Source organism: Pocillopora verrucosa, chromosome 1 (genome assembly GCF_036669915.1).
Source record: "Pocillopora verrucosa isolate sample1 chromosome 1, ASM3666991v2, whole genome shotgun sequence".
NCBI lineage: Eukaryota > Metazoa > Cnidaria > Anthozoa > Scleractinia > Pocilloporidae > Pocillopora > Pocillopora verrucosa.
Genome location: NC_089312.1, coordinates 3,024,484 through 3,048,730, shown reverse-complemented (window position 1 = coordinate 3,048,730; position 24,247 = coordinate 3,024,484). Strand labels below are relative to the sequence as shown.

At 35.8% G+C, this 24,247-nt stretch overlaps 1 protein-coding gene across 5 annotated transcripts in view; it reads right to left on the bottom strand.

The window, feature by feature from the left end:
• Positions 1-7,082, bottom strand: part of LOC131777639 (uncharacterized) — a 37,737-nt gene extending 30,655 nt beyond the window's left edge. For 4 of the 5 annotated variants that reach the window (XM_066163365.1, XM_066163370.1, XM_066163385.1 and 1 more), the window contains exons 1-2: positions 7,023-7,082; positions 4,572-5,297 (exon numbers count right to left, since the gene is read on the bottom strand). In XM_066163365.1, the coding sequence (XP_066019462.1) occupies positions 4,572-5,280 (709 nt within the window). In that variant the 5' untranslated portion in view covers positions 5,281-5,297; positions 7,023-7,082. Of the gene's footprint in view, positions 1-4,571; positions 5,298-5,397; positions 5,419-7,022 lie in introns of those variants that run through there. The other variant, XM_066163369.1, reaches the window with a different exon arrangement.
• Positions 7,083-24,247: the final 17,165 nt, after the last annotated feature.

The window sequence follows — 24,247 nt, the reverse complement described above, 5'->3', positions numbered from 1 at the left end:
ACAAAGCCAATTATAAAAAGCTCTTAGATAAACAAAACTATTCCTTATTCTTACCAGTGTAAAAAAGAAGTTCCACAGTGTATTGTCTGTAACAAAAATTGTGTAATGTCCACAACAGGAAGTTTTTAGCTCAAGCTCAAATCTAACTACAGAATAAGGGATACAATTAGATTTTAAAAAAGCTATGAAGCAGCTTTGTTCCTATTATTTTAAAATAATTATTGTCTGAGTAGTCAATTCACAGGAAAAAAAAAGTGACAAGTGAGCACAAAAAATTGTAGGTTGATTTTTTTGTAATGTTCATAACAGAGTTTAACCCAATAATTTTGGAAGCCTTTGTTGAAGAAAGGAAAGTTTCTTTTCTACTGATGGTCATGTACCCTGAGGAATGTTTGTACGAATTATAAATTGAAAACTGTGCAAAATAAGTTTGTTAAGGAAATTACTTTCCAAAAAATTGGTCTCTGAATGTAATGTCTGTAACATGGAATTGCCCTCATGATTCTTGGAATCATGATGGCACTTTTAGTTTCAAAGAAACAGGTGTCAAAGTGACTTTAAGACTTTATTATGTCCTTACAATCATAGAAAAATTGTGCAGGTGGATTTTACCAATGAAAATAGAATCCTATATATGGTTAATGATAGAACTGAAGTGTTTATTGAGTAAGGTGTAGAAAGAGATGAATATGTAATGAAAGGTTTCAAAATTGAATGCTCGTCCAGCTTGTAACACAAGCATGAATGGGTGATTTTTTCTAACAATAGCATAAACAATAGCTTTCTATTAAGCTGTTGTTTCCTAGCTCCACCCAAACAGTTAATGAGCGAGTGATATTCCCTGAGGAGGAAAGCCTGTGTAATGTATGACCAATCAAAGCTCTCCAGAGTACAGTTCGCTGCTAATATTTCAGATCTATATATTTTTCACTACTGTTAGTAAATGTCACAAGAACAATGGGCATTCTGCACGATGTGTTGGTGTGTTGTATGTGTGTTATCACCTTTGTCCCTGAAATCATATAAACGGTCACATTTGGTTAGCCTTTGTGAATCATGGTGGTTTTTGTTGTTGTTGTTGTTGTTGTTTTTAATTCTAGTTATTGAATGGTGATAATTATAAATAAATAAAAGGGGTAAGTTTCTAAAGAAACTGTGGTGCTGTCTCTGTTGGAGAGTATACCAGGATAATTTAGTATTATCAGTTGAGTTGATAAGGTTTAAAAAGATGACATTTTGAGTGTTAGCCCTTCGTCAGAGCAATTGGGCTGACAAACAAATTGTCAACCTTTAAACTCATCACAGTGGCGAATTTACATTATCAATTAACTCAGCTGCTAATATGAAATTACTTTGATATAATTATAAAATGTTGCTGTTAATACCACTTATAACCTTGGCGCACCAGTTAGTGCCCTTATTTGTGAATGTCATTGTCTTTCATAACTGATGTATAGTAACTGTTGTTCTGCTGCTTCCCTTTTCAGACTTTCTGATTCAAGGGTTATTTTCTTGAACCCAGGAAACTCTATACAAGGTAAGAGGACTTGCTGCTCTTTTTTTCTCTCATTTTAGAAACTTGCCTTCATTTGTCAATCTGTATTAACCCTTTAATTCCCATGAGTGACCAAGACAGAATTTCTCCTTACAATATCAACACAATATCAACCAGATAAGTGATGAGAGTAAAGACAAAATAATATAAATTTGGGGATAATGAGTTGATTCAATACTAAATTCTCTGAAGTAACATCATAAGAAATGTATGGTTGGGAGTAAGGAGAATTACAAATTTGATGTGGGAGTTAAAGGGTTAATAATGTATTTGCTGGGAATAATTGTGTCCTTTTTGTATGTTTAAAATCTGCATGCTCTCATTCCACTCATATCTATGTGAGTATTAATTATTTTTCCTGGTAATATCATGTCAAGAACTATGCATTATATTAATGACCTATTTAATAATGTTGTGATCAATGGTTGTGATTATGTTTGGCTACAAAGAATTGGAAATACTCTTAGAAAATATTGCTGAAATTCTGGTGGTCCTTCTGATATACTGCTGGTTTAATTACTAAGTACAGCTTGGTTTGTAGAGTGCTTCAACTATACGTTGACTTATGATCATTAACATTTGAGAGATTCAATTTTATGCTGATTGAGTCATCTCTTTGGTTCTTGTGTTGGGTGGTCACTGGGTCACTGATTAAGACTTAATTATTAATGTATATAAAATCAAAGTTTAAGCTCCCCTCCTTAAACAGGAAAATGGAAGATCTTGTACAGAGAGCTGGTTCCATCCTTGACAAAGTATATATGGATTAGATATTCTCACCCCGTGCTTGTATGTTGTGAAAAATTAGTACATGTACATGCATGCAAACTGTCTATCATAAGTTTTGCCAAGTTAAACCTAACTTAAGTCCTTCAAGGTACCCTTTGGCAACTAGCAGCTACCATGGTGATTTTGTATAAGTTATTTTTTTTTATGTGGAGAGCTAGGTTACTTTTGATGATGTTTGTAGCATGGATGTCAAAGCACAAAATATAACCCAATGCGCTGGATGAATCACAAAGATCATGTAAACAATCTAAAATGTTCAAGATATTCATAAAGTGGCATTACATATAGCCATTGACGGCCAAAACATTTGTGTAAAAGTGTATTTCATCAGATGGCAAGAGCAATTTTTATGGAATGGTAAAAATAACCAGAACCATTATTGCCTATTCTATTTTACAACTGTCTAAAAGTGTGAATTTTAAAATATTTCATATCCAGCCCAATCATGGATTAATGGAATAAGAAGACCCTAAGTTGTTTAAAAATTATTAATCTGAGGGTTGACTTTGCGGGGAATGGCCAAGAGAGGCTTTTTATTTTTGTCTAATGAAAAGTGTATGAAAATAGCTGGCATGTTGAAAGGTCTAAAATGATTTCAGTAAGACACATGTATTCCCAAAATCTGACCAGAGGAACAAAACTAACAGAACTCAACACAAAGAAGAACTTACAGATAGGATTTTTTCCGAAATGGGTGTACTTTCTAAGTGAGAGCAAGTAACATTATTTTGTTATGAACATTACATAATGTCTGTAACAAAAACAGTCCTCTTTTTTTGTTTGCTCGGAAATTAAAAACCAGGTTTTTTTTGTCAGCTTGGCTCCCTTTTTACTTTCTTAAGGGGCCTAAACTTAAGTGTTGTAATTTACCAAAATCCTGGAAAACACAAAAAATGAAGCCCACATTATATTATGGACATTATGACCGCATGACTATAATTATGGTACCGTTATTCTTTTGGGAGAAATGAATGCTACATGCATACCAATTTTGTTCAAATTTATCACATCCAAGTTTTCAGTGTTTTTGATTAAATGCTAATAACAATGACCATAACAACAACTGTACATTAGTGGTATCAACACCAAGCTAACATGAGGAGTATCAATATACAAAAAGTCTGAGTCTAAGTGTGGATTAAGTTTACAGTGTTCTCTTTTTCAGGCAGTAACCGGTAACATTTATCGCCTGTACTACCTCTTATTACCATTTAAAATTGCTTGGAATTCTTGAAATTCAATATGTAAATTAAAGGATTGCCTTACCAGTTTTAAAATTTATTTTGACATGTCATGCTTAAAGTAAGGGAGAACACTGAGTTTACTGAAATACATATCATATTTAGAGTCAGTACCTTCTTTTATAATATCTGAAGATAACAAATTAAAATATAACATGCAATGTTTCAGAAATGTAGCTTAAAACAAGCAATACTTCAATTTTCAAAGGCCATTCCACTGATAATACTATAGAGAAAGGGGTCAATTCATACAGTTCAGTGCCTTGGAACTTTCCAAAATAGTGGTAACTGGCTTATTGAGAGTCAATGAATAGAACTCTTACAAAAAGTTCAGAATAATCCAAGTTTAGTAATTAGTAATTATTATTTTTGGACACAGTCTGGTAATAGATTCATCTTCCATGTCCAACCCTGGGTGCTAAAAGATAATTCCTGACCTGCATATTTCATCGACTTAAGAGTGACTTTACTGGGCTGGTGTGCAGGCCTTGGGCAGAAGTTGTGCGGTAGTCAAAGAGGGCCAGTAAAGCATCAGAAGCATCCTTTGTTGCTTCAAACTCTTGGCTGATTCAGTTGTATTTTCAACTATTCCACTGTTATTAAAGGGTTATTAGGTATTAGGGGGAAGTTGTGACTCATTGAAATTTCTATTTCTTGCCGAAAAAGGGGTCAATGAAATATTGACAAGCGTCAGTTATTGCTTTTTTACCGTCATTTGGTCTCTCTGGAATGGAATTTGACCTCGTGAACCAAACAGTACCAGTAAGACTCTCCCAAATAGGTTGTTTAGAATTATGAAGTGTAATATACAAACAAACACTTCCCCCTCCCCCTATAAATTTTTGTGGGTTGTCTTCTCTATGCTTATGCAAAATCTCTTTCTTTGGTTTAGTCATTGCCATAATTATATCGCTGACTAACATTTCTGTACCAGTGTTTTGGCTATGGTAATTTACTAGCAGTTAAACTATAAAATATTTACTTACTTTGCAGTAACTCTTGACCCTCAAAGTCTTCAAGGTCTCCTAACAACTTTTGCACATAGTTTCCCCTGATACGGTACAAATGCAGGACTTCCAATATACTGACCACCATAAAGAAGGCATCGACAGAGATAAAAGTTATGTTTAGGTAAGATTTCTCCTTGTAATGAAGATCATTACATTGCAGTTTTAATTTTGTCTGGTTGAGTGAACTTGGCGTGGTTTGACTGTTGGTCTGCAAGATCTCTTTAACACCACACTTAAAAACTGAAGGTAAAAAAATTGTCTGGTAACTGCAGACCAGCCCTAACATAACACCCAGGAAAAATATTCGAAAGAATACATGGATGAAGTAGGCGTAAAGAAATTTCTTTGTGTTTTTTTCCTTGTATCCTGGTCTTTTTCGAAGGGTCACAACACCATAAATTGCAAAGCCGATCCAGCATGCACACAAAACACTGAAGGTTATGGCAACAACGTTCCGAGGTATTAAACCATGAGGCTTGGTAACTGTGGAAATGTAGTTGTCATAGCAAAGTTGTCTGATAAAATTACTGGGTTTGGGATCGCAGTTGAAGTTAAGTCTATCATTTGCATGGTAGCTTTGTAGAATGCCAAAAATGGTAAGATGCGATGCAGGAAAAAAAATACTCTGAAATCCTCCGAGAGGAGTTTGTAACTTGAGAACTAGTTTAAAGCTACCATCCATCATTCCTCAAGTATCAGTACCTAACAAGAAGCATAAGAAAAATAATTATCAATATTAATGCACCAAATGACTTGATGACTTGCATAAATTAGACCTGACTGTCAGGTCTCCCCAACCTACCTTAGGAAGAGACATTTAAGACTTATCTGAAATTTCTGTGAATATCTTAGTATTCAAAGACAATGATCAGTGCTATGGAGAGAATAGTCATTCAAAATAGTGTTATTAACTTACGTTTAAACATTTTCTTCAATTTTGTGCTGACATCCCTGGAAGCTTAAGTCCTAATTAACACATTAACACTCAAACCACCGAAGAAATAAGGAATAGAGTAGAGACTTGTAAAAAAAATCCATAATTTTGCTGAGGCAGCAGAAGACTCAGTGTGGTTGGGATGTGCAACAGCCTACCGAGCTGCTCTGCCAACTATTGTTCATTATCATGCACCAAATATATTTGTTCACACTTGATTGGTCTCAAAACATCATGTGATTGAATACACTTAGCTAATAACCAGGGGAAACCAGAAACAAATGCCTCCAATTGGCATAAACAATGCCCACGAATACTATTTGTTATGAAATGAGAATGGGTTTGCGAGAGCAAAGCTTGAGTGAAACTGTTAGCTTTGAGGGACTGATAATTAATGTTCAAGGACAAATAAACGAGCGTATTTTCACGACAAAAAAAGTTATTGTGTTTATTATCCTTCCAATATTTTTACGTGAGAAAAAATGATTATCAATGATGAAATATCTGCTGCATATGGGATGTTTACTTTTCACTGTTGTCTGGTACGACTTCACGAGCAAACAAACACGTTCCTCTTTCTTAACAATAGCTAATCAATCCCTCCCCTGGAATTAAATTTCAAACAAACGCGTTTCTCAAAGTTGGGGAGTAACATGTGGGGTATCCTGGGATATGCCTAGCTTTAGCTCGGGCATATGCGATGAGGTGTTGCTTTTAGACCAGTTGCACAGCAGCAATATTATTTAATGGATTATAAGCGGCAATATATTCCCAAGGTGATACTTCCTAATTTTAAACACATACGTCCAGTTTGACCAAAGCCTTCATTCTAAAATTCAATTCACGACGAGACTGCTAACTTTTAGCTGTAGTAACAGAGGAGGAGCCATGATATTTGTTTGTTCATAAAGTCATAAAAGAGAAAAGTGAACATCGAGCCCACAGATGCAGTTATCAGCAAACTTATCAGCTCTTTGATATATAACAGGATCAGAGGGATAAACATTCCTTATGATGTAGTACGAATAATAAAGATGGGAAATGAATTATACTATATATGATCAGCCCTGAGGCAACTGCTTCAGTAAATAATAGCATAGTTCTTGACATAACATTACCATGCAGGCAAAATAATTAATACTCACATGGTGAAATGAGAGCATGCAGAATTTAAACATATACAAACTGGACACAATTAATCCCAGCAAATAAATTATTAACCCTTTAACTCCCACATCAAATTTGTAATTCTCCTTACTCCCAACCATACAATTCTTATAATGTTACTTCAGAGAATTTAGTATTGGATCAACTAATTATTCTCAAATTAATATTTTTCTTTCCTCTCATCACTTATCTGGTTGATATTGTGTTGATATTGTAAGGAGAAATTCTGTCTTGGTCATTCATGGGAATTAAAGGGTTAATACAGATTGCCAAAATGAAGGCAAGTTTCAAAAATGAGAGAAAAAAAGAGCAGCAAGTCCTCCTACCTTGTATAGAGTTTCCTGGGTTCAAGAAAATAACCCTTGAATCAGGGATAAAGTCAGAAAGTCTGAAAAGGGAAACAGCAGAACAACAGTTACTAGTATATATCAGTAATGAAAGACAATGACAGTCACAAATAAGGGCACTATAACAGATGCCCCAAGGTTGTAAGTGGTATTAACGGCAACATTATATAATTATATCAGAGTAATTTCATATTATCAGCTGAGTTGATAATGTAAATTTGCCACTGTGATGAGTTTCAAAGCTGACAATGCATTTGTCGGCCCAATTGCTCTGACTTAGGGCTAAGACTCAAAATGTCATCTTTTTAAACCTAACCAACTCAATTGATAATACTAAATTATCCCGGTACACTCTCCCACCAAGGCAGCACCACAGTTTCTTTAGAAACTTCCCCCTTTATTCATTTATAATTATCAAAAGTCAATAAGAATTAAAAAACAACAACAACAACAACAAAAACCACCATGATTTACAAAGGTTGACCACATGTGACCCTCCATGATTTAAGGGACAAAGGTGATAACACACACACACAACACACCAACAAATCACGCAGAATGCCCATTAGCAGCGAAGTGAACTCTGGAGAGCTTTGATTGGTCATAGATTATGCTGACTTTCCTCCTCAGGGAATATCACTCTAGCTCATTAACTGTTCAAGCAGAGCTAAGAAACAATAGTTTGATAGAAAGTTATTGTTCACACTATTGTTAAAAAAATCACCCATTCGTGCTTGTGTTACATGCTGGACAAGGGTTTAATTTTGAAACCTTCTGTTACATATTCATCTCTTTTTACACCTTACTCAATAATTTTTTCTTTTATTGCTGAAGATAATTTGTGGTTTGATAACTCCAATATTAAAGTATTAATCAAAAGTTATACATCATCACATTATCAAACAGAAGTTTCTTGCATTTGTGCTTATTCTGAGAATCATGAGTACAATTCCACGTTACAGACATTACATTCAAGACCAGTTTTTTGGAAACTAATTTCCTTAACAAACGTATTTTGCACCGTTTTCAATTTATAATTTGTACAAACATTCCTCACAGGGTACTTGACCATTAGCAGAAAAGAAACTTTCCTCTCTTTAACAAATGCTTCCAAAATTTTTGTTTAAAACTTTGCTACAGACACTACAAAAAAATTAACCTGCAATTTTTTGTTTTCACTTAACACTTTTAATAATAACAAGAACAAAGCTGCTTCATAGCTTTTTTAAAATCTAGTTGTATCCCTTATCCTGTAGTTAGATTTTGAGCTGAGGTAAAAAATTCCTGTTATGGACATTACACAATTTTTATTAGGGACATTACACTGTGAAACTTTTTTAATGCTAGTAAGAATAAGGGAATATTTTGTTTATTTATGAACTTTTGATAATTGACTTTGTCAGAACTGATAACTTTATAAGTTATAAATTAATATGAGTTAATTCTCTTTTCTGGTTGTACTGATAACCATAACATTAATACTACACTTAGGTGTACATGTACATGTACATGTACAGGTAACTGTGATATGTGGAGTATCTCATATGTAGATTTGCCCTGTACAATTTAGTTTTATTGAGCATGCTAGTGTTTCTGCTGTCTTAATGGTTCTTGCTTTCTGAGATACAGTGCAGATTTCTAGTGTGACCTAGAGTTTTACACTGGAAGAGCCCTTAGGGTTACTGATAATGAGGTTGAAATCAAATTTCTACACCAAGTTGTCAAAACATTTAACTGGCCTCTGAGGAGCAATATTGATATTGTCCACAACAGAAGAGTCTTCTATGGTTCCAAAGAGCTGAAAGGCACTGGACCTTTCAATGTTCCAGGTCTTTCATGTGTTAATTGAGAGGCTGTTTAAATATCTTCAAAAAGAAATGTTTTCAAATAAATGATCAAACTAATTGCAGATTGCGGTAGTTAAACACTGCTTTAATTACTAAACTTGGATTATTCTGAACTTTTTGTAAGAGTTCTATTCATTGACTCTCAATAAGCCAGTTACCACTATTTTGGAAAGTTCCAAGGCACTGAACTGTATGAATTGACCCCTTTCTCTATAGTATTATCAGTGGAATGGCCTTTGAAAATTGAAGTATTGCTTGTTTTAAGCTACATTTCTGAAACATTGCATGTTATATTTTAATTTGTTATCTTCAGATATTATAAAAGAAGGTACTGACTCTAAATATGATATGTATTTCAGTAAACTCAGTGTTCTCCCTTACTTTAAGCATGACATGTCAAAATAAATTTTAAAACTGGTAAGGCAATCCTTTAATTTACATATTGAATTTCAAGAATTCCAAGCAATTTTAAATGGTAATAAGAGGTAGTACAGGCGATAAATGTTACCGGTTACTGCCTGAAAAAGAGAACACTGTAAACTTAATCCACACTTAGACTCAGACTTTTTGTATATTGATACTCCTCATGTTAGCTTGGTGTTGATACCACTAATGTACAGTTGTTGTTATGGTCATTGTTATTAGCGTTTAATCAAAAACACTGAAAACTTGGATGTGATAAATTTGAACAAAATTGGTATGCATGTAGCATTCATTTCTCCCAAAAGAATAACGGTACCATAATTATAGTCATGCGGTCATAATGTCCATAATATAATGTGGGCTTCATTTTTTGTGTTTTCCAGGATTTTGGTAAATTACAACACTTAAGTTTAGGCCCCTTAAGAAAGTAAAAAGGGAGCCAAGCTGACAAAAAAAACCTGGTTTTTAATTTCCGAGCAAACAAAAAAAGAGGACTGTTTTTGTTACAGACATTATGTAATGTTCATAACAAAATAATGTTACTTGCTCTCACTTAGAAAGTACACCCATTTCGGAAAAAATCCTATCTGTAAGTTCTTCTTTGTGTTGAGTTCTGTTAGTTTTGTTCCTCTGGTCAGATTTTGGGAATACATGTGTCCTACTGAAATCATTTTAGACCTTTCAACATGCCAGCTATTTTCATACACTTTTCATTAGACAAAAATAAAAAGCCTCTCTTGGCCATTCCCCGCAAAGTCAACCCTCAGATTAATAATTTTTAAACAACTTAGGGTCTTCTTATTCCAATAATCCATGATTGGGCTGGATATGAAATATTTTAAAATTCACACTTTTAGACAGTTGTAAAATAGAATAGGCAATAATGGTTCTGGTTATTTTTACCATTCCATAAAAATTGCTCTTGCCATCTGATGAAATACACTTTTACACAAATGTTTTGGCCGTCAATGGCTATATGTAATGCCACTTTATGAATATCTTGAACATTTTAGATTGTTTACATGATCTTTGTGATTCATCCAGCGCATTGGGTTATATTTTGTGCTTTGACATCCATGCTACAAACATCATCAAAAGTAACCTAGCTCTCCACATAAAAAAAAATAACTTACAAAATCACCATGGTAGCTGCTAGTTGCCAAAGGGTACCTTGAAGGACTTAAGTTAGGTTTAACTTGGCAAAACTTATGATAGACAGTTTGCATGCATGTACATGTACTAATTTTTCACAACATACAAGCACGGGGTGAGAATATCTAATCCATATATACTTTGTCAAGGATGGAACCAGCTCTCTGTACAAGATCTTCCATTTTCCTGTTTAAGGAGGGGAGCTTAAACTTTGATTTTATATACATTAATAATTAAGTCTTAATCAGTGACCCAGTGACCACCCAACACAGGAACCAAAGAGATGACTCAATCAGCATAAAATTGAATCTCTCAAATGTTAATGATCATAAGTCAACGTATAGTTGAAGCACTCTACAAACCAAGCTGTACTTAGTAATTAAACCAGCAGTATATCAGAAGGACCACCAGAATTTCAGCAATATTTTCTAAGAGTATTTCCAATTCTTTGTAGCCAAACATAATCACAACCATTGATCACAACATTATTAAATAGGTCATTAATATAATGCTTAGTTCTTGACATGATATTACCAGGAAAAATAATTAATACTCACATAGATATGAGTGGAATGAGAGCATGCAGATTTTAAACATACAAAAAGGACACAATTATTCCCAGCAAATACATTATTAACCCTTTAACTCCCACATCAAATTTGTAATTCTCCTTACTCCCAACCATACATTTCTTATGATGTTACTTCAGAGAATTTAGTATTGAATCAACTCATTATCCCCAAATTTATATTATTTTGTCTTTACTCTCATCACTTATCTGGTTGATATTGTGTTGATATTGTAAGGAGAAATTCTGTCTTGGTCACTCATGGGAATTAAAGGGTTAATACAGATTGACAAATGAAGGCAAGTTTCTAAAATGAGAGAAAAAAAGAGCAGCAAGTCCTCTTACCTTGTATAGAGTTTCCTGGGTTCAAGAAAATAACCCTTGAATCAGAAAGTCTGAAAAGGGAAGCAGCAGAACAACAGTTACTATACATCAGTTATGAAAGACAATGACATTCACAAATAAGGGCACTAACTGGTGCGCCAAGGTTATAAGTGGTATTAACAGCAACATTTTATAATTATATCAAAGTAATTTCATATTAGCAGCTGAGTTAATTGATAATGTAAATTCGCCACTGTGATGAGTTTAAAGGTTGACAATTTGTTTGTCAGCCCAATTGCTCTGACGAAGGGCTAACACTCAAAATGTCATCTTTTTAAACCTTATCAACTCAACTGATAATACTAAATTATCCTGGTATACTCTCCAACAGAGACAGCACCACAGTTTCTTTAGAAACTTACTCCTTTTATTTATTTATAATTATCACCATTCAATAACTAGAATTAAAAACAACAACAACAACAACAACAAAAACCACCATGATTCACAAAGGCTAACCAAATGTGACCGTTTATATGATTTCAGGGACAAAGGTGATAACACACATACAACACACCAACACATCGTGCAGAATGCCCATTGTTCTTGTGACATTTACTAACAGTAGTGAAAAATATATAGATCTGAAATATTAGCAGCGAACTGTACTCTGGAGAGCTTTGATTGGTCATACATTACACAGGCTTTCCTCCTCAGGGAATATCACTCGCTCATTAACTGTTTGGGTGGAGCTAGGAAACAACAGCTTAATAGAAAGCTATTGTTTATGCTATTGTTAGAAAAAATCACCCATTCATGCTTGTGTTACAAGCTGGACGAGCATTCAATTTTGAAACCTTTCATTACATATTCATCTCTTTCTACACCTTACTCAATAAACACTTCAGTTCTATCATTAACCATATATAGGATTCTATTTTCATTGGTAAAATCCACCTGCACAATTTTTCTATGATTGTAAGGACATAATAAAGTCTTAAAGTCACTTTGACACCTGTTTCTTTGAAACTAAAAGTGCCATCATGATTCCAAGAATCATGAGGGCAATTCCATGTTACAGACATTACATTCAGAGACCAATTTTTTGGAAAGTAATTTCCTTAACAAACTTATTTTGCACAGTTTTCAATTTATAATTCGTACAAACATTCCTCAGGGTACATGACCATCAGTAGAAAAGAAACTTTCCTTTCTTCAACAAAGGCTTCCAAAATTATTGGGTTAAACTCTGTTATGAACATTACAAAAAAATCAACCTACAATTTTTTGTGCTCACTTGTCACTTTTTTTTTCCTGTGAATTGACTACTCAGACAATAATTATTTTAAAATAATAGGAACAAAGCTGCTTCATAGCTTTTTTAAAATCTAATTGTATCCCTTATTCTGTAGTTAGATTTGAGCTTGAGCTAAAAACTTCCTGTTGTGGACATTACACAATTTTTGTTACAGACAATACACTGTGGAACTTCTTTTTTACACTGGTAAGAATAAGGAATAGTTTTGTTTATCTAAGAGCTTTTTATAATTGGCTTTGTCAGAACCAATAAATTTATTTTAATCAGGCCCAATTACAAGTTAACCCTTTAACTCCCAGAGGTGATTAATGTAAAACTTCTCCATACAAATCCATACATTATTCAGGAACCAGGTAATGAGAATATTCAAACTTATCAGGTAGAAGCTGCTATCTTCATCTAGCACCAAGTTCTTATAACTAATTTACAAGGAAATGTGTAGCAGCTAGAGGGGAGAATTAACAATTAGATCTTGGAAGTTAAAGGTTAATTCTCTTTTCTGGTTGTGCTGATAACCAAAGCATTAATATTACACTTGGGTGTACATGTAACTGTGGTATGTGGAGTATCCCATATGGAGCATGCTCCTTACAATTCTGTTTTGTTGAGCAAGCTCTAATTTGTGTGTCTGCTGTCTTTTGGTTCCTGCTTTTTGAGACACAGTACAAGTTTCTGGTGTGACATTGAATTTTACATTGGAAGAGCCCTTAGGGTTACTGATAATGAGGTTGAAATCAAATTTCTTCACCAAGTTGTCAAAACATTTAACTGGCCTCTAAGGAGCAATATTGATATTGTCCACAACACAAGAGTCTACTAATGGCTCCAAAGAGCTGAAAGTCACTGAACATTTCAATGTTCCACGTCTTTCATATATTGAGAGGCTTTTTAAATATCTTCAAAAAGAAAATTTTTGCAAATAAATGATCAAACTAACTGCAGATTGCAGTAGTTAAACACTGCTTTAATTACTAAACTTAGATTGTTCTGAACTTTTTGTAAGAGTACTATTCATTGACTGTTAATAAGCCAGTTGATACTATTTTGGAAAGTTACACTGCACTGAACTGTATGAATTGACAACTTTCTCAAAAAAATTATCATTGCAATGACCTTTGAAAGTTGAAGTATGCTTGTTTTAAGCTACATTTCTAAAACATTGCATGCTATATTTTAATTTTTTATCTTAAGATATTATAAAAGAAGGTACTAACTTTAAATATGATATGTCTATCAGCAAACTTAATTCACACTCAGACTCAAACTTTTTGAAAATTTATACTCTCGATCATGTCAGTGTGGTGTTGCTACTGCTAATGTACAGTTGTTGTTATGGTTATTGTTGTTAGTGTTTAGTCAAAAACACTAAAACTTGGATGTGATAAATTTGAACAAAATTGGTATGCATGTAGCATTTATTTCTCCCAAAAGAATTACCATAATTAAAGTTATGCAGTCACAATGTCCATAATACAGTATAATGTCTATAATGTGATGTTCTTAATGTAATGTCTGAAACATAATTATCATAAAATAAAGTGGGCTTTATTTTTTCTTGCGTTTTCCAGGATTTTGGTAATTTACAACACTCAAGTTTGGGCCCCTAGAAAGTAAAATAGGAGCCAAGCAGACAAAAAAAAACTGGTTTTCAGTTTCAGAGAAAACTGAAAAAAGGACTGTTTTTGTTACGGACATTATGTAATGTCCACAACAAAATAATGTTACTTGCTCTCATTTACAAAGTACACCCATTTCGGAAAAATCTTATCCACAAGTTCTTCCTTGTGTTGAGTTCTGTTAGTTCAGTTCCTCTAGTGAGATTTAATGAATGTATGTGACTTACTTAAATCACTTTAAACCTTTCAGCGTGCCAGCTATTTTCATACACTTAATATTCATTGGACAAAAATAAACAGCCTCTCTTGGCCATTTCTCGCAAAGTCAACTTTCAAATTTCTAAATTTTTAAACAATTTAGGGTCTCCTTCTTCCAAAAATTCATGATTGGGCTGGATATGAAATATTTTAAATTTCACTATTTAGGCAGTTGTAAAATAGAATAGGTCATGATGGTTTTGGTTATTTTTATCATCTCATAAAAATTGCTCTTGCCATCCGATGAAATATAATTTTAAACAATTGCTTTGGCTGTCAATGGCTATATGTAATGGCAATTTATGTATATCTTGAACATGTTGGATTGTTTACATGATCTTCGTTATTCATCCAGCATTGGGTTAGATTTTGTGCTTCAACATCCATGCTACAAACATCATCAAAAGTAACCTCTCCACATGAAAAAAATAATTTATGCAAAATCACCATGGTAGCCGCTAATTGCCAAAGGGTACCTTGAAGGACTTAAGTTAGGTTTAACTTGGCAAAACCTATGATAGACACTTTGCATGAATGTACTAATTTCCCAAGACATGCAAGCATGGGGTGAAAATTTCTAATCCATATGTACTTTGTCAAGGATGGAACCAGATCTCTGCACAAGATCTTCCATATTCCTGTTTTAGGAGGGGAGCTTAACCTTTGATTTTATATGAATTAATAAGTCTTAACCAGTGACCCAAATTGAGTCTCTCAAATGTTAATATTCATAAGTCAACATACAGTTGAAGCACTTCACAAACCTAGCTGTACTTAGTAATTAAACCAGCAGTATATCAGAAGGACCACCAGAATTTCAGCAACATTTTCTAAGAGTATTTCCACATGTTTGTAGCCAAACATAATCACAACCATTGATCACAATATAATTAAATAGTTAATTAATATAATGCATAGTTCTTGACATAACATTACCAGGCAAAATAATTAATACTCACATAGATATGAGTGAAATGAGAGCGTGCAGAATTCTAAACATATGCAAGCAGGACACAATTATTCCCAGCAAATACATTATTAACCCTTAACTCCCACATCAAATTTGTAATTCTCCTTACTCCCAACCATACAATTCTTATAAGGTTAGTTCAGAGAATTTAGTATTGAATCAATTTATTATCCTCAAATTTATATATTTCTTTACTCTCATCACTTATCTGGTTGATATTGTGTTGATATTGTAAGGAGAAATTCTGTCTTGGTCACTCATGGCAATTGAAGGGTTATTTACAGATTGACAAAATGAAGACAAGTTTCAAAAATGAGAGAAAAAAGAGCAGCAAGTCCTCCTACCTTGTATAGAGTTTCCTGGGTTCAAGAAAATAACCCTTGAATCAGGGATAATGTCAGAAAGTCTGAAAAGGGAAGCAGCAGAACAACAGTTACTATTAATAATTATATCAGTTATGAAAGACAATGACAGTCACAAATAAGGGCACTAACAGGTGGCCCAAGGTTATAAGTGGCATTAACCACAACATTATATAATTATATCGAAGTAATTTCATATTATCAGCTGAGTTAATTGATAATGTAAATTTACTACTGTGACAAGTTTAAAAGCCGACAATTTGTTTGTCAGCCCAATTGTTCTGACAAAGGCCTTACACTCAAAATGTCAGCCCCATCAACTCAATTGATAATACTAAATTATCCTGGTATACTCTCACACTGAGGCAGCACCACAGTTTCTTTAGAAACTTACCCCCTTTATTCATTTATAATTATCACAATTCAACTGGAATTAAAAAAAACAAAAACAACAAAAAAAACCACCATGATTCATAAAGGCTGACCAAATGTGACCCTCCATATGATTTTAGGAACAAAGGTGATAACACACACTCAACACACCAACTCATCATGCAGAATGCCCATTGTTCTCATGACATTTACTAACAGTAGTGAAAGATATATAGATCTGTAATATTATCAGTGAACTGCACTCTGGAGAGCTTTGATTGGTCATACATTACGTAGGCTTTCCTCCTCAGGGAATATCACTCTAGCTCATTAACTGTTCAGGCAGAGCTAAGAAACAACAGCTTAATAGAAAGTTATTGTTTATGCTATTGTTAGAAAAAATCACCCCTTCATGCTTGTGTTACAAGCTGGATGAGCATTCAATTTTAAAACCTTTCATTACATATTCATCTCTTTCTACACCTTACTCAATAACACTTCGGTTCTATCATTAACCATAAATTATATAGGATTCTATTTTCATCAGTAAAATCCACCTGCACAATTTTCCTATGATCATAAGTACATAATAAAGTCCTAAAAGTCACTTTGACACCCGTTTCATTTGAAATGAAATGTGCCATCATGATTCCGAGAATCATGAGGGCAATTCCATGTTACAGACATTACATTCAGAGACCAATTTTTTGGAAAGTAATTTCCTTAACAAACTTATTTTGCACAGTTTTCAATGTATAATTTGTAAAAACATTCCTCACAGGGTACATGACCATCAGCAGAAAAAGAAACTTTCCTTTCTTTCACAAAGGCTTCCAAAATTTTTGTGTTAAACTCTGTTATGAACATTACAAAAAAATCAACCTACAATTTTTTGTGTTCACTTGACACTTTTTTCCCCTGTGAATTGACTACTCAGACAATTATTATTTTAAAATAATAGGAACAAATTAAGCTGCTTCACAGCTTTTTTAAAATCTAATTGTACATGTATCCCTTATTCTGTAGTTAGATTTGAGCTTGAGCTAAAAACTTCCTGTTGTGGACATTACACAATTTTTGTTAAAGACATTACACTGGAACTTCTTTTTTACACTGGTAAGAATAAGGAATAGTTTTGTTTATCTAAGAGCTTTTTATAATTGGCTTTGTCAGAACTGATAAATTTATCTTAATCAGGCCCAATTACAAGTTAACCCTTTAACTCCCAGAGGTGATTAATGTAAAACTTCTCCCTACAAATCCATACATTATTCAGGAAACAGGTGATGAGAATATTCAAACTTATCAGGTAGAAGCTGCTATCTTCATCTAGCACCAAGTTCTCATAACTAATTTACAAGGAAATGTGTAGCAGCTAGAGGGGAGAATTAACAATTAGATCTTGGGAGTTAAAGGTTAATTCTCTTTTCTGGTTGTTCTGATAACCAAAGCATTAATATCACACTTGGGTGTACATGTAACTGTGGTAGGTGGAGTATCCCATATGGAGCATGCTCCTTACAATTCCATTTTATTGAGCAAGCTCTAACTAGTATTTCTGCTGTCTTTTGGTTCTTGCTATCTGAGATGCAGTACAGGTTTCTAGTGTGACAACAAGTTTTACATTGGAAGAGCCCTTAGGGTTACTGATAATGAGGTTGAAATCAAATTTCTTCACCAAGTTTTGAAAACATTTAACTGGCCTCTGAGGAGCAATATTGATATTGTCCACAAGAGAAGAGTCTACTGTGGCTCCAAAGAGCTGAAAGGCACTGGACCTAGTTTTGTCCTTTAAGACGCGAGAGAGCAAGATAGTGAGTCTGAGTCCAGTAAGCTTCTTTGAACACAAACTTTAATTACTTGAGAGGCAGGTTACCTTTAGAGCTAACGAAACAACAACAACGCGATAGCAACTCTCTTATTATAAAAAATGTTTTTTTTCGTGTAACCCGAGAACTGACACGTGAGTAGTCCGAAGTGATTACATAACCAGTCCAGAAAGTTACATAACAGTTGAGAGTTACATAAGAAAATAAGCAAACGTTGATGTCTGGAAGGTTTTTTGCATATCATAACATCTTTCCCTTTTTTCTATTTGTCTTTTTTTTTTTTTTAACTATAACTCAATGTCAAACTTTTTAGGTGGCTTGATCAATCGTCCATGTCGTGTCCGTATTTCAGTTGTAGTAGCTTCGTGAGGTGGTCTTGCACTCAGCTCTGTTTGAGGTGTTGGGGGTAGTTGAGATCTTGGAGGGGACATGGATGTTCCTACTTGAGAACTTGCTGGAGGGGGTTGGTCCTGTTCCTGCAGATTGTCTGGAACGGTCAGGTCATCTTCGTCCATTTTGAAGGGGGTTTCTTGAAGTGGTTCCATGGTAGAACGCAACTGCTTGCGATTACGCCTGTAGAATCTACATTTGACTTCAACCTTGAAACTGCGAGATGCCACTTTAGAAGAAACAACTGCTTTTGACCACTTTGTTTCTCCAGGCATCTTCATGCGCACTATGTCACCTCATTTGAGTTCTGAGAGTTGTTTAGCATGTTGGTCGAAATGTTTCGCTTGCTTGACACGATCCCTTTTGAGAAGATCACTAACTGTTTGGTCAGTCTTGAGTAAAGACTCTGAGAAGGGTAGAAGTGTCTTAGTTCGGCGACCAAAAAGTCGTTGGCATGGAGACATACCTGTCGCAGCAGTGGGGGTGTTGTGGTGATCCAATAAACCAAGATATGGATCGGATTGAGACAGAAGAGCTTTCTTCATTAAAGTCTTGCAGGTTTTGACTGCGCTTTCGGCCATCCCATTAGCTTGTGGATAGTGTGGTGAGGTGGTGATATGAGTGAACTTCCACGTTACTGCAAATCTTCGGAACTCTGAGGATGAGTACTGAGGACCGTTGTCAGAAACTACGTAATCGGGTACCCCATGTCACGAAAAATGCATCTTCAGCTTGTGAACGACTGTCTGGGACGTAGTATCGGCAAGATGATCCAGCTCGATAAAGTTGCTGTAGTAATCAACTAATACGAGGTAGTTTCGGTTCTCGAAGGTAAACAAATCTGTTCCAACTCGTTGCCATGGCCTGTCAGGAACTGGGTGAGGCTGAAGAGGTTCACTGGCTTGTTCAGGTCTCACACTTTGGCATATAGAGCATTTATCAATACGATTCTTGAGTTGTGCAGACATTCCTGGCCAGAAGAAAACCTCTCTGGCCCTTCGAAGGCATGCTTGGAGTCCCTGATGGGACTTGTGTGTTTCCTCTATCATGTCACGGCGAAGGCTCTCTGGGACAACGATCTTCGTTCCTTTGAAAACTAGGCCATTTTGGAGCGTCATTTCATCTCGGTATTTGAAGAAAAGCTGTGCGCTTGTAGGTACCATGGAAGTTTTTGTAGGCCAGCCAGCGCGTATAACTTGTGACAACGCTAGTAAAGATTCATCCTTGGCCGTTTCCACTTGAAACTTGGCAAGTGTCGACTCTGATATCGATAAGTCTTCAACAAAGTTGACAGTTTCTAGATCTTTATAGCAGGATGAGGTGCTAGCATTTGGTACCTTTGACTGCTTAGGTAGAATGCGAGAAAGTGCGTCAGCGATGTACATCTCTTTGCCTGGCTTGTAAGTGAGATTCAGGTCAAATCTTTGAAGACGTAGCATCATACGCTGTAATCTCTTAGAAGCTGTATTGATTGGCTTCTTCTGTATAGCAATCAGTGGCTTGTGATCTGTTTCGACTGTGACGTGCTTGCCATAAATGTAATGCTCGAAGTGCTCACAAGAGAATACAACAGCTAAGAGCTCCTTCTCAATCTGTGCGTAATTTTGCTCTGTCGACGTCAGTGCCCTGTTGGCGTAGTGAACTGGCTGTCCTTCCTGAAGTAGAGTTGCGCCAATGCCATACTGTGAGGCATCGCACTGTATAGTGACATTCTTACTCACGTCAAAGTACTGTAGGACTGGGGCTTTAGTGATGAGCTCTTTTATCTCCTTGAAGGCTTTATCTTGGGGGTGTTGCCAATGCCATTCTATTTCCTTCTTTTCCAACTGTCTTAAGGGCTGTGATGCTGTAGACAGATGTTGGCAGAATTTCGCCAGATACTGCACCATTCCCAGAAACGTTCTGAGTTCAGCGAGATTGGTAGGCACTGGATAGTCCACTATAGCTTGTACCTTTGACGGGTCAGGTTTTAGACCTTCCGCTGTAAGGAGGTGTCCTATGAAAGGAACTTGTGACTGTCGAAGTTTCAACTTCTCGCTGTTGAGAGTGAGGTTTCTTTCTCTTGCGCGACTGAGGAAAGCCTTGAGATTCTGATCATGGTTGGCAATTGCAGCTTCATTAGAGTCTCCAAAACCGCAAACTAGGAAATCATCGGCGATGACTTCAACACCTGCGAGTCCTTCTACTAGCTCGTGCATTCGTTGTTGCCATACTTCTGGGGCTGAGTTTATTCCGAATGGCATTCTGAGCCATCGATAGCGACCAAAAGGTGTGTTCATGGTTGTCAAGTAACTACTCTTTTCATCAAGTTGTACCTGCCAGAATCCACATTTGGCATCTAACACGCTAAAGACTTTAGCACCACTAAGGCGAGTTGCTACTTCCTCAATAGTTGGAAGTGGATAATGCGAGCGTTTCACTGCGCGGTTGAGATCTCGAGGATCCAGACATACTCGTATTTTCCCGTTAGATTTCTTCACTATGACAAGGCTAGAGACCCATGATGTCGGTTCAACTACCTTGGCGAGGATACCACTCTTCACCATGTTATCCAGCTCTAACTTGAGGGTATCTCGAAGTGGGACTGGCACTTTACGAGGGGGATGTACCACCGGGCGGAAACCTTCGTCCACTTGAATGGAGTAGGTTCCTTCAAGGCAGCCAATTCCAGTGAAGATATCGGTAAATTCATATAGGATAGGATCACTTCTAACATTTGACGAGACGTCAATTCTTTCGTCGTGAATCGCATTTACGTCAGCATCCAAGATTTTGACCAGGTTCATCTTTTCACACGTCGTTCGACAGAGGAGGGGTGTCAAATCTTGCTTCACAATGTGATAAAGAACTCCATATTTTCTTCCTTTCCGTTCAGTAAGTAGGTGGATTTGACCAAGTGGCCAGACTACAGTCTTGTTGTGCATGATGAGCCTTGTAAACGACTGTTCAAGGTTTGTACACTGTTTGTCTCCTGTAGCCCGGATGTAGGCACTTTTGGGGAGAATGTTACATGAAGCACCTGTATCAATCTGAAGTTGTACTTGGGCATTATTGTTAAGGCACGCCGTTACATAAGCTGATGCGGGGGAGGGTTTGTGGCTGTAGATTTCACAATCTTGTACGTGATTGACAGAGCGAGAGTGGCATTTTTTTGCAAAGTGTCCGTCTCTGCCACATTTGGTGCATTTCTTGCCAACTGCTGGACAAGCTGACTTTTTCATCTCGTGAACAGTACCACAAAACTTGCATTCTCGTGTGTATACATTGTCGGGGTTACCAGAACTTTTTTCTCTTGACTTCCACGGAGGAGTCCGCTTCTTACCTGAAGTGTGTTTATGCGGTGTTGTATCCTCAGTCTGGGTCTTAGGCGGTTTCGTTTTCTTGGCTTTTACCCTATTCACATTAGCTTCTTCAGTTGTCATGTCTAAAGCGCGTATATCAGTTAGCTCTTGTGTTCGCAGGATATCCAACGCGTTATCCAAAGTGAGATCTTTCTTCTCTAAAAGTTTCTTGTGTGACCAATCATTCTTGACTCCAAGGATGAGGCGGTCTCTTATCAAGCTGTCTCTTAGGGTTAGGAACCCACAGTGTTCAGAAAGGCGCATCAGTGCTGTGCTATGCTCCTGGTTCTTGCTCTCTCTTGTTGAAGAGGTACCGTTCATACGTCTGATTTCGCTGCGGCAAACAACGAGATTCAAATTTAGCCAGGACGTCATCAATATTGTCGGCGCTTTCGTCTTCAGCGAAGGTAAAGGTGTCAAACAATTGGACTCCTTCTCTTCCAACGATGTTAAGAAAATGAGCAACACGGACTGGGCCGTCCTTTTGACTTATCCCAGCCGCCCGTTCATAGATTTGCCATGCTCTCTTAAAGTGTAACCAGTTATCGCCTCTACGTGACCTGTCTTCGAGATTAAGAGGATCTGGAGGTTTGGCTAGCGGTACTGTGGTGGTATAGATCGGTGCAGCAGCCGATGAACCAGAAGGTTGCTGACTAGCAGAGGTCGAGGTCATGACCAATATAAAATAAACTTCCACCAACAACAACAAAGCTCGTGAAACGTGACTCACCTCCTGACACCAAGTTTTGTCCTTTAAGACGCGAGAGAGCAAGATAGTGAGTCTGAGTCCAGTAAGCTTCTTTAAACACAAACTTTAATTACTTGAGAGGCAGGTTACCTTTAGAGCTAACGAAACAACAACAACGCGATAGCGACTCTCTTATTATAAAAAAATGTTTTTTGTCGTGTAACCCGAGAACTGACACGTGAGTAGTCCGAAGTGATTACATAACCAGTCCAGAAAGTTACATAACAGTTGAGAGTTACATAAGAAAGAAAAAGCAAACGTTGATGTCCGGAAGGTTTTTTGCATATCATAACAGACCTTTCAATATTCCAAGTCTTTCATATATTGAGAGGATTTTTAAATATCTTTGAAAATAAAATGTTTGCAAATAAATGATCAAATTAACTGCAGATTGCAGAAGTTAAACACTGCTTTAATAACTGAACTTAGATTGTTCTGATCTTTTTGTAAGAGTACTATTCATTGACTCTTAGTAAGCCAGTTGCACTTGCTCTCATTTACAAAGAACACCCATTTTGGAAAAAATCCTATCTGCAAGTTCTTCTATGCGTTGAGTTCTGTTAGTTTTGTTGCTCTGGGGAGACTTAAGGAATACAATTGTGTCTTACTGAAATCATTTTAAACCTTTGAGCGTGCCAGCTATTTTCATACACTTTCCATTGGACAAAAATAAACAGCCTTTCTTGGCCATTTCCTGCAAAGTCATCTTTCAGATTACTATTTTTGAAACAATTTAGGGTCCCCTTATTCCAAAAATCCATGATTGGGCTAGATATGAAATAATTTATTTTAAATTTCATTATTGAGGTAGTTGTAAAAAAGAATAGGTCATGATGGTTTTGGTTATTTTTATCATCCTGTAAAAATTGCTCTTGCCGTCCAATGAAATATACTTTTACACAAATGTTTTGGCCGTCAATGGCTTTATGTAATGGCAATTTATGAATATCTTGAATTTGTTGGATTGTTTACATGATCTTCATGATTCATTCATGATTCATGATAAGAGTATTTCCACATGTTTGTAGCCAAACATAATCACAACCATCGATCACAACATAATTAAATAGGTAAGTGATATAATGCATAGTTCTTGACATAACATTATCAGAAAAAATAATTGATACTACATGGATATGAGTGAAATAAAAGCATGCAGAATTCTAAACATATGCAAACAGGACAAAATTATTCCCTGCAAATAAGTTATTAAGTAAATCCTTTAACTCTCACATCAAATTTGTAATTCTCCTTACTCCAAACTATACAATTCTTATAAGGTTAGTTCAGAGAATTTACAGTAATATTGGATCAACTAATCATCCCCAAACTTATACATTTCTTTACTCTCATCACTTCTCTGGTTGATATTGTGTTGATATTGTAAGGAGAAATTCTGTCTTGGTCACTCATGACAATTAAAGGGTTAATACAGATTGACAAAATGAAGACAAGTTTCAAAAATTAGAAAAAAAAATAGCAGCAAGTCCTCCTACCTTGTATAGAGTTTTCTGGGGTTCAAGAAAATAACCCTTGAATCAGGGATAAAGTCAGAAAGTCTGAAAAGACAAGCAGCAGAACAACAGTTACTATATATCAGTTATGAAAGACAATGACAGTCACAAATAAGGGCACTACCAGGTGCCCCAAGGTTATAAGTGGTATTAACGGCAACATTATATAATT